General features: G+C 44.7%; 1 protein-coding gene and 1 long non-coding RNA gene across 6 annotated transcripts; one reads left to right on the forward strand and one right to left on the reverse strand.

Moving 5' to 3' along the window:
• Positions 1-667: 667 nt before the first annotated feature.
• Positions 668-1,858, reverse strand: LOC141370040 (uncharacterized). Its single transcript, XR_012373732.1, has 3 exons — positions 1,795-1,858; positions 1,186-1,299; positions 668-769 (listed from the first exon to the last, which is right to left on the reverse strand). It is a non-coding gene; the product is annotated as an uncharacterized lncRNA (long non-coding RNA).
• LOC112833362 (transmembrane and coiled-coil domain-containing protein 5B-like) lies at positions 1,858-10,344 on the forward strand. Of its 5 annotated transcripts, none has more exons than XM_025884483.2 (12): positions 1,896-2,047; positions 2,901-2,945; positions 3,608-3,757; positions 4,078-4,195; positions 4,505-4,555; positions 5,075-5,143; positions 6,546-6,602; positions 7,093-7,152; positions 7,719-7,783; positions 8,410-8,485; positions 8,770-8,813; positions 9,964-10,344. In XM_025884483.2, exons 2-12 carry the CDS (start codon positions 2,911-2,913, stop codon positions 10,160-10,162), a joined length of 924 nt encoding a protein of 307 aa, XP_025740268.1. In that variant the 5' UTR covers positions 1,896-2,047; positions 2,901-2,910; the 3' UTR covers positions 10,163-10,344. The 5 variants fall into 5 exon arrangements, with proteins under 5 accessions (XP_073733543.1, XP_073733542.1, XP_073733545.1 ...); XM_073877443.1 differs by having other exon boundaries at positions 10,137-10,344; XM_073877442.1 differs by lacking the exon at positions 5,075-5,143 and having other exon boundaries at positions 1,858-2,047.
• Positions 10,345-10,973: the final 629 nt, after the last annotated feature.

Below are 10,973 nucleotides of genomic sequence, written 5' to 3' on the forward strand. Positions count from 1 at the left end.
AAAATGGAGCATGTGCTGTGGGGGAGAATGGAGGGGAATTAAGTGCTTCTGTGTGCCACACACAGTGTTAAGAGCTTCACATATATTATTTCATTTCATCTCCACCACAACTTCGTGAAGTAGGAATAATGCCCATCTCACAGGTCAGAAGACTTGAGCTCAGAGAGTAACTTGCCCAAGGTAACACACCTCTGAAATGCCAGGATGGAATGACACTCAGGTGCTCTCTGTCCCTACCCAGCCTATTTCCACTCTCCATTTTCGAAGCCACCCCCTTCTTCAACAACTCCAGGGGGTACTATCCCCAATGGATTCTATGTACACGGCTCTCCTGGAGCTCAACTGGGGAGGGAAATCAAAATGGCTTCAATTAAGGGGCACCTGGGTGGCTCAGTTGGTTAAGCGACTGCCTTCGGCTCAGGTCATGATCCTGGAGTCCCGGGATCGAGTCCCACATCGGGCTTCCTGCTCAGCGGGGAGTCTGCTTCTCCCTCTGACCCTCTTCCCTCTCGTGATTTCTATCTCTCATTCTCTCTCTCTCTCTCTCAAATAAATAAATAAAATCTTTAAAAAAAAAGAGTTTTTAAAAAAAATGGCTTCAATTAAAGCACACTCTCTCAAGGGTTGGTTTTTTTTTTAAGATTTTATTTATTCAAGACAGAGAGAGAGTACATGAGCAGGGGGAGAGGCAGAGGGAGAGGGAGAAGCAGGCTTCCCGCTGAGTCTGATTCCGATGCGGAACTCAATCCCAGGACCCCGGGACCACGACCTGAGCAGAAGGCAGACGCCCAACCATTTGAGCCACCCAGGTGCTCCCTCAAGGGGTTTTTAGCCTAACTGTGGAATAAAGACCAGTGCGTACACATTCCTAAAAACAATATAAGATACCAAAAGAGGAGAACAGAGGTTGGAGGGATTCGTTCTGCTGGGCTTGGAGGCAAGGTATCTGGGAAGGTGTGGAAGTAGCAGCATTTGAATTGAGCTGAGAAGGATGGATACAATTAAATGACAGATATTATTGTGTGGGAGAGTTATTTTCTTGGAGAGGCAGTGGTATGTTCTGGAAGGCCTTTCCAGGGACTTGAGATTAGCACAGTTCTGCTGGGAAAGGTTACACTGACATCATGGAGGAGTGATTGGAGTGTAAGGGACAGCAAGGGACAGATCTGAAATCCAAGTACACACCTTCACTAATCTCTCTCCAGTTCTGCATACTGCCTCATCTTCTCAATCAGAGAATCCAGAACTGCCTAGCAGAGTGACACTGGCGTGTGAAATCCCATCTAGTGCTCCAGTAACCTAACACCTCAGAAAATGAGGAGGAATTTTGAGGGAGGAGGCAGTGGAATCAGGTTTCGGGACCTAACACTCCTCTTTCCTCCTTCCTGTTCCACTCCATCTTTGAAACATCAGACCTTTCTTTCCCCATGTGTTGGCAGTGCCAGTTCAGGGAAAATAAAGGAATTTCTTTTGTAGCTCCAAGAATCCAACTTGGTGAGAAGGAGGGCTTGCTTGGCCCATAGAGAAGATATCTCTGATTCCTCTGGGCCTGCTCTCAGACCTTCCTACCCCATGGCCCATAGCTCTCGGATGCCTTCAAGAGAAATGTGTAATTTGGATTTGGGTGCAGCAGGCTGCACACGTATCACAAGGAGTTGAAGAAGGAAGAGAGAGTGATCTCAACGGCCACTGGGCCTAGGGGCTTGGGGACATGAAGAAACGTGTTCCATAGAGCTGACTGCCATCTCAGAAGGGACTGACCCTGTGTCCAGAAATGTGTTCCATAGATCTTACCGCTGTGTAGGAAAGAGACTTCAATTGCCCTGCAGCTCTGAACTCTGCTCCCATGCTGCCTACAGGGGTGATGTGGAGTTGTTGCTGTCCCCCACCCCTACCCACTATGACATGCTGCCCCACCCCGCTGGAGAGGACAGGTCTGGTGATATGTGGAGGCCTCAATCAGTAAGGAGATACCTTTCCTGAAAGTTCTGACAATCGGTTGGAAATCTCAGTGGGAACTAAAGAAATCTCAGTGGGGAAGAGAAGGGTGAGTGTGGAGGGCATCATCAAAGGCTGGGATGCCTTGTGTGTAAAGAAAGCAGGAAAAATGCAGGGGAGCGATGAAAGGGGAAGGAGGTGCGAGAAGGAATTAAAAAGAGAATTAAAGGTGAAAAGCTTCAGAGGAAAGAGAAAAAAAAGAGAAGCTGGCACATGAAAGGAGAGGGGAGTGTGGAACTCTACTTTTCTTAGATTGGTTTCAGTCCTGAACTTTAGTCTTGGGGCAACGGTTAGGAGACACTGTCCCTAGGAGCCCAACATTTGTTTCTTCCTGTTGGTAGGTGTATCCTGCTGTCCACTCCACTGCTTTTGCTGCTATTTCAGAATCGACTCAGCCTGTGATATCTAGAACTTGTTAGAACTCATATGGCAATAGACCTAGAAATCAGGCAGCCAGCTTTATGGCACCCTCTGGCTATTCTCTATTATTTTTCCCCCTAAGTTTCCCTGGAGATCTGGGTTAGAAATAAACTCTCAGTGCATTTGCCAAAAGACATAAGCTTGAGTGCCCTTAGTGCTTTACCTGTGACCAGACAAATGCAGGCCAGGAAAGGGAAAAGTAGCGAAAATGTGAAAAACTGTGAAAACAAGATTTCTGTACTCCAGTGGGATTCACTTATGCAATTTGAAGTTGAAACACAAGCTGGATTACCGGAATTTAGTAAAACATTGCAGGTGATGCTGGTAAACAGGAGGGTCTAGGAGGCATGGGTCTCTTCTCAGCTCTGTCTTGCCTGGTCAAATTTTTGCCTGCTCCCTCCTGCGCTAGTGTGAGGCAACTGTTACTATGTTGGGCATTAGGGGCTACGTTTCTATAATAAATGTGTGTGTTAACATTTTAGGAAACCCACAATGGAAGTAGCTGGACAGGACCCGCTGGATGATGTGTAAGTAATAAAGATGATAAAGTTCAGTAGAGGAGCTGCTATGGGAAGGATGTGCCCCAATCCAGTAAGGAAGAGAAGCTCCATGATGCAGGACATTATCTCCTCAGGCCCGGGGGCCTTCCAGGGGAGAAAAGACTTTAGTTTCAGATCTTTGGACTTCCTCATGTTACTAATGGTAGGGTTTTTAGAAATAGCTAAGGCCTCAAAAAGCAAGTCAGTCAGATTTGGAGAAAAGATCCACTCCCACCCCTGCCCCCGACCCAGCCTGTGGGCCTACTTGACTGGGGTAGAAAATACGCAGCATAAACTCCTCAGGAGACTGTAACAAAAGGTACTGAAGAAATCCCCTCATCCTGGCAGATCTTTACATGCTTTATAGGTGTAGCTTGGATTCCACATACTCCATAAAAATTTTTAAAAAATAAGTAAGTTGGAGCATAATTGTTCATATGAAAAAAAATTTTCTTCTGCTTTATAAAAGTTTTGTGTTTTAATGGGTTCCATTTACAATATTTAAAATTAAAATGTGATTTGAAGGGCACCTGGGTGGCTCAGTCAGTTAGGCGATTGCCTTCAACTCAGGTCATGATCCCAGGGAAACCTTCTTAGGGCTCCTCTGTTTTCCTGTCCTGAGCTCAATAAGAAAGCTGATTTTCCTGTAGGCAGGAGATGATGGAAATACCGAAATTAGAAGTCACAAAACAAAACCTTGACTATCTGAACTCAGACCTTGAAAAGGACCTGCAGAGACTGGATGAGGCAAATCAAGTTCTTCTCAGGAAAATTCAAGAGAAGGAAGAAGCTATTCAAAGGTCAGGCTTTGCAGTTGGTGAGGGAAGGGCTCCTCCTCAACAGAACGGCCCTTGGAATAAAGAGAAGCTGGGAGGAAGGTTTCCTTTTTTATTGATAAATCTTGGTGTGTTAAATTCTGAACCATGAACTGTGATGTCCCAGAGGCTTTACGTAGAGATTCTTGCATTAAATTTCCACATGAGGCTGACGTTGTATTGCCACTGCATTTGGCAATCAGTATAGCACCCAGCCCCCACTGCCCCAAGACCTTGGCTTCCTAAGCTGGGGCACTGGCAGTGTCCTCATGAGTGATCCACATCTGGGTGTCCGTATTTTTCAGTCTGGAAGGAGAGACTGCCTTGTCACTAGCACAAGCCAACGAGAGGGAGGAGTTGAACCATATTGCATCAGAGAAGGAGGAAACCTTGAGGAACCTGGAATCAGAGACAGCAAAGCTGGTAAGAAGGTGTCTAGAAAAGGACCTTGTGACATATTTGGCTTGCAGTCTGCTGCTGCTCTCTCTTTGCCAGGGGATCATCATCCATGGTCCTTGCTACATCTGGAGAAATCAGACGAGAGTGCTCTGAGAATGAAGCGCTTGGCATGGGGGCCCCAGGTGTTGGCTGTCTTCCCATTTCCTCTGTGTGGGGCCACAGTGTCCTTTTCCCCATCAATACACTCATCCCCAGACCATATTTTAGAGACCCGGGAGAGGGAAAGTACAGAAACAGAGCAGGTGTATCCCCTTTACTCCTTCCTTTCCACAGGAGAAAAGTAACAAGATTCTGAGCAGGAATGTGGTGGAGCTTCAGAAGAAGGTAAGGTAGTCCCCCCTTGAAGGAGGCTGATTTTTTAGGAATCTTGACAGAATCGTCTGAACTCCTGAACTCTCTAGTCAGAAAGACCCAAGAAGGAGCAACCGGCTAAATGGGTGTGCTTCCTCCCCTCTGCCACCCACTTAGGACAAACTCTGATGAACACACCCATTTGTTCCCTTGGATTACAGATCTGCTGAGAGAGCTAAGGGACTGACTATAGGAGAAAAGATTTTTCCCTCCCTCCCCGCAACTGTTCTGCGCCCCCCTCCCCTTCCTCCTTGCTCCCTGGGCAGTTGTTTTCACGGCCTATGGGAGCAAAAAGGTCTTTCCAGCCAGCCTGGAGTCAGGTAGTTCCCATGAGCAAGAAGGAGACACTCTTCTATCAGAAGCTTCTACCTGGGATCTAAGTTCATTAACCACCACCATTCCATAGCCCCGAGACCCCAAAGTTGGCCACTATCCCAGTTTTTGATGTCTGTGTGCCTCACTCAGTTCATGGTTTTGGGGATGGTATTTCAGATTTCAAGGAGACATAAGAATGATGGCCTTAATAAAGAAACCCTAAAGCAGATGTTGGCAGAACTGAAGGTGAGTAGAAGAGCAAACCTAGAGACTTTCTGGGAGATGTGTGTCAAGTCTAGGTTCAGGAGGAACAACTTTCAAGGACTCTCCCAGGCTAGGTATGTTTGTGTACTTCTCAGAGGTGAGCCAATGTCTTTGTTCTCTCTCCTTTACCTCATGGCCTGTGGGGCATTCATAACATGATTAGTCAAGTAACTGCAGAGGTCACTTCAATGTCATCAAAGTAGAGGGGATTGCTCGAGACCTCATCACCCGCCAGTCACTAGAACATACATGCTGAAGGCACATCAGGAACCGGCCAAGAAGCTTAGGGTCTGAATGACACACAATATGGATATTCAGGGGTGCCTGGGGGGCTCAGTTGGTTAAGCGACTGCCTTCGGCTCAGGTCATGATCCTGGAGTCCCGGGACTGAGTCCTGCTTCGGGCTCCCTGCTCAGCAGGGAGTCTGCTTCTCCCTCTCCCGCTCCCCACTCTTGTGCTCTCTCTCTTTCTCTCTCTCTCTTTCTCAAATAAATAAAATCTTTAAAAAAAAATATGGATATTCAGGTAAGATGAGAATACGAACTTCCATAATTATACAGCAATGTGTCAATAATCTTATCTCATTTTCCAACCCATGGCTTATAGTCCAAAAAAGTTTAATTTTTTAAAATGTAGTTTACCTAGGGTGCCTGGGTGGCTCAGTTGGTTAAGCGACTGCCTTTGGCTCAGGTCATGATCCTGGAGTCCCGGGATCGAGTCCCGCGCTTCTCCCTCTGACCTTCCTCCCTCTCATGCTCTCTCTCTACCATTCTCTCTCTCTCTCAATAAATAAAAATCTTAAAAAAATAAAATAAATAAAATAAAATAAAATGTAGTTTATCTTTGTCTTCTATGAGAAGGTAAACCCAATAAGGGCGAGAGTTTTGGTCTATATTGTTCACTCCTATTTCTCCAGTGCCTAGAACAGTGCCTGGCACAAAGTAGATGCTCAATATTTGTTGAGTGAATGAACAGGATGCCCCAGAGAGGACAGAAATCCTGTTGGGAAACTTTCTGCAGATTTATGGGAGTGTACCCTCTGGAAGATGAGAGGAGAAAGAGGCCTGTGAGTTTTGGTCAGTCAGGCTAGAGGAAGGAGGATGGTAAGGCTCAGAGACTGGGCAGTCAGATGACCAAGGCTCAAATGTCAGCTGTACCACCATGTGACTTTTAAAGAAGCTAAGCACTTAACTTCTTGCCTTTGTCTCCCCATCTATCAGATAGGGCTAATGACAGTGCCCATCCCAGATTGCGAAAATGTGTCCTCAATCCCTCAAGACATGATAGCCATTTTTATCATGTTCCTTGCTGGTCTGGAGAGAGGGTGCTCATTACCCATTTGCCTTCCACAAAAGAATGCTAAGAACTTTCTGCTGTCTTCCAGGTCAGACTACAAAAGTCAACAGAGTCCTGCACAAAGCAAGAGAAGGAACTGCTCAAGGTAGAGGCAGTGTCTCCTCACTGAGGGTCTGGCCAGGATTTAAATGGGAGAACACCCCAAAGTCTTAGAAACAGGACAGCTGGAGGCATGGGAGGGGGGAGTGGCAGGAACAACTGGCAGAGGAATTTCTGATTCACATACAGGTGAAGGGCAAGAAAGCTTGTATTAGAAGTACTGGTTTTACCATTTCTTAAACACCCTTTTACACCCCCTTCAAAATACTATTGCTGCATCCCAAACCCAAGTGCTCTGATACCTCTCCTGATGTTTCACCTGACAGGCATACGACAACCTGGCAAAAAAATTTTGTTTCGCTCAAAATTATACTGTGCCCCTGAATGATGAGATCACTGCTTTGTGATATGCTTGTTTTCCCTTAAAATTATAAGTTGTTTGGTAACCAGCCACATGTCCAATGCACCAGTTAGGGTCCCCAGGAGCAGCTGAGGCTTGGTTCTGATGAGATTTGTTGATTTTCTCTTCTTTCTAGATAGAGAGCGACTACCAATCTTTGCATCAGCTCTGTGAGGACCAGGCCCACTACATAAAGGTATGTTGCCGGCAGGGGCAAGTCAGAGAAGAGGCAGAATTTCTCCAAAGCTATGGGTTCCTTGGTTTCTCATTGGGCTAAAATCTGCCACCGGGGAAAATGTCTTTTATACAATAGCAACAACAACAAAACAGATGTATGTTAAGGATTTACTTTGTGCCAGGCAATGGCACGTACAGTATTTGTAAACTCTCAACATACAGTATTTTTCTACATTAATTTGTCCAGTAAAACTATGGGGATGATATTGTTATAGTCAAGAGGACACTGGGGTTTAGGGGAGTTAGGTAATGTGCTCTGGGAACACGACAGTAAGCATCAGAACTGGGACTTGAATACAAGCAGAAGCCAAACTGAGAACTCTTTTTTCTCTTTTCAGATATATCCATCTAGTCCTGGTATCTCCCAATTTTTATTAGAATATTTCCCTACTCATGTGTGCACACTCACGCATGCACCATTTGGAGTATTAGGAGTTAGTCTCAGGAGAATCATCAATGACATCGTAATGAAATATGGGGAAATTCTTCATTATAACAATTTTTTCTTTTTGTTTCCATGGGAAGAAATACCAGGAAATTCTGAGGCAGATGGAAAAGGAAAAAGAGGTGATGCTTCTTGAAAAAGAAGTGTAAGTTTGGAAAAATTATGTCCCTGTTAGACTGCAGTGACAGTCCCTGGGATGTCTTGGAAGGGCAAAGGGCTTCTCAGACCAATTTTTGTTTTTTTCTGGAGTTTTTGACTTTTGTTTTTTTGCTTAGTCCTTTCTTTAGGTCATAAAACTATTCTCTTATGCTTTCCCCTACCATTTTGTTTTATTATTTTACTGTGTACTTAGATTCGCATTCATCTGTAATTTGTTTTCTTCTATGGTGTGGGGTAGAGATCAAGATCATGGTTTTCTGTGTGGAGAGCCTATTGACCCAGCACCATTTATTTAAGAGAACATGCATTTTCAGTGGTGCCTTGTTTTATAAGTCAGGTGACCAGGTATGTGTGAGACTTTCTGCAGTTTCAACCCAACATCAGGGTTACATCAGGGTTATTCTTCACTGATTGTCTTTTCCCTTGAGAACGGACCACAGTTTCCTGGTATCTCTGTATGTTGAGCAGTTATGAGTTTTGAATGTTGAACCCTGTGAATGCTATCAAGAATCTGGGAAATAAATCATTGATGTTGCATGACTTAGAAAAGCACCTTTCATCAGCCCCCCAGATTATGTTATATCATTCTTGGATCCGATTTTTTTCACCCAGATTCAAAGCCCAGAACAACTCTTCCCAAATCGTGAAACCTGGGTCAATTCTGGTAGAGACCATCCAAAGCAACATGGTAAGTCTTCCTTGTCCCACACTGGAGTGTTCCTTTATCCCTCCCTCCCCTGGCTTCTCTCTCCTTGCTCCCTGCATCCTCTCCCCTTTGTAATAAACCTAGAGTTAGGACATAATGAAGTTTGGTACCTCGTTCCATACTATGGCAGCTAGGAAGTGGCAAAGTCAGGATTCAAATCCAGGCAGCCTGACTCCTGACTCCTGGGTGGCTCTTGGTACCCTACTACACTGCCTGTCTGTCACTACACAGACAGGCACAGCTGTGGCTTTTCTTGCTTCCCATAGGAGAAGACCATCATTAAGAAACAGAAGAGAATCTTTTGGTACAGGTAAGTGGTAGAATCTTGGTTTTTACCCAGTCTAGGCCACACTCACTCTCTAGGAGCGAGTGAGTTGGTAAGGGTATAAGGAATAAGGATGAATACACCCACCAGCCAGAAAACAATCAGGCAGCCCCAGATTCCTCCCAACTCTTCTTTCCTTCCTTTCCACAACACCAGAGATACGCAGAAAAAGTAGCTATTTCTTCAAGATGAAGGCTGTAGGTTGCATTTTACTTTGTTGGAAAAAGTAGCTATTTCTTCAAGATGAAGGCTGCAGGTTTCATTTTACTTTGCATTTCCATTCTTATGGTTCTTGGTATGACCCCTTTCTATTTTTCAGATCCCGAACCTGATAATCTCCACTATACTCTTTGCTGAGAAGATGGTTCAGGGCTCATTAATTTTCTCAGTTCTTTTACCATAGGCTGAACATTCTAGAAAACAAAAATCACCTAAACTCTCTATGCCTTTTCGTCTTAATTTTTGAAACAAGGGGACTAACTCTGAAATGCTCCATGTGGCACTTTAGTGAAGAGCTTCAATTTATGCCATTTCAATATAATTAAAGACTGAAGGCTTTAGACAAGATTTCAGTGTGAAATTTTCTTGGGAGCACACAACACACACACACACACACACACACACACACACATATTTTATTGTTTAACTTGGTCTCTTTTGACACTTGATGTTTAGAAAAAAAATCTATCCTAATGATTTTGCCTGGACATCATGTCAGAGATGTCCCAATCTTATTTCAAATTCTAGAACTTCTTGCTATAGTAGACCAGAAGAGGACCACTGGTCATGAGACTCATAGGTGTGACAGTCCTGAACATTTTCTGGCAACCCCCAAAAGGCCTGCTGCATATGTAGTACCTGGAAAATCTCCTTTTGCATCTCCAATTTTTTTCTATATGGACATCTATTCTGTCAGAGGGCTTACATGTCAGGAGAGCCTTATGCAATGGCTAACTACTACATCGATCTTTTTCTGCAACCGCCTATCCCCTACCCTCATTCTTTGGGTCTCCCTTCTCCATCAGGTTTGCCTGAAGAAAGCAATTCAGTTATTTATGAGTGTGAGCTTCACCTCCTACAGCTGAATGCTGGGCTGTCCCTGTCCCCCTTGCTAACCAAGAATGTCTCTTTGCAGGCATTTCAGGTGCCTTGTCTTCATGGTCATGATCTTCATTAGGCTGCTGGGTTATGCGCTTTTCCACCTGCAGTACATAAACCCAGACCTTCTTGTGGATGCCCTACCCATGGTAATGAGCAGGGACACCTTGAAGAGGCTGAGGGAGGTCTTATTTCCCTTCCTCACTCTAGAGGTGGAAGAAGTCCTACCGCATTAATCCGAAGCAACGTGGGGGGCTCCACACGGCACCCAGTGGAAAAGGGGGACGTGACTGTAGCCCTGAATTGGTGGTGAGCCAAGAAGCAAGTGGGAACCTTGGCTTGGACATCTGACCCCTTCATTTCATTCTATTCCCTTGCTTTCTCTTTGCAGTGGCTCTGTTTTAAATAAAGAATATGTTTGACCAGTGTTCATTGTGTTGGTCTGTGAATTCAGTCTGTGAGTCCTGCGGCCTCATTAAACATTCACAGTTTCCACCTGTTTTGAGAAAAGCTGCACTCAGAGGTAAGAAAACCTCCCCCAGAACTTCCATTCCCTGCTCCATACTGAAGAAACAGTAGAAAAAAAATCATGTCTTCATTTGTAACATTCTTCACGTCCTCTGGGGTGGGTACAAAGGCTATTCAATTGAGGAATCATGAGGTGGATATATGGCGTGCTTTCAGCCAATATTTTAACAACCCATTGTCCTTCCTAAAGCTTTTTTATTTTTATATTTCACCATGTATTATAGGAGTGGATGTCCTAAAAAGCTAACCTTTTTTTTCCCCATGTACACAGATGGTTACTCATTCTCAACTGAGAAGAAAATTACCCTAAAATTCAAGCGACATATAAAAGGTAGTGTGTAAAATCAGCAAAACACAATTTTGCACCTACCTATCATTCCTATCATTCAAATCCTAATTCAAATGCCATCTCTCCCATAATGTCTCCTCTGATCCCTCCGGACCTGAGACAGCTTCACTTGCCTTCTTCTGAATGCTCCTTGCAGATTTGGCATCTCCTTCCTCCTACACATGCCTCAG

Source organism: Callorhinus ursinus, unplaced genomic scaffold (genome assembly GCF_003265705.2).
Source record: "Callorhinus ursinus isolate GAN/ISIS: 27379988/994484 unplaced genomic scaffold, GSC_fseal_2.0 scaffold25, whole genome shotgun sequence".
In the NCBI taxonomy this organism is placed as follows: domain Eukaryota; kingdom Metazoa; phylum Chordata; class Mammalia; order Carnivora; family Otariidae; genus Callorhinus; species Callorhinus ursinus.

Excerpts from the sequence above, each read along its gene's own strand:
- LOC112833362 (XM_025884483.2), top strand. The coding sequence starts at position 2,911 with ATGGAAGTAGCTGGACAGGACCCGCTGGATGATGT. Across the intron at positions 4,196-4,504 it reads AATCAGAGACAGCAAAGCTG|GAGAAAAGTAACAAGATTCT; the intron begins GTAAGAAGGTGT and ends TCCTTTCCACAG. Across the intron at positions 8,486-8,769 it reads AGACCATCCAAAGCAACATG|GAGAAGACCATCATTAAGAA; the intron begins GTAAGTCTTCCT and ends TGCTTCCCATAG.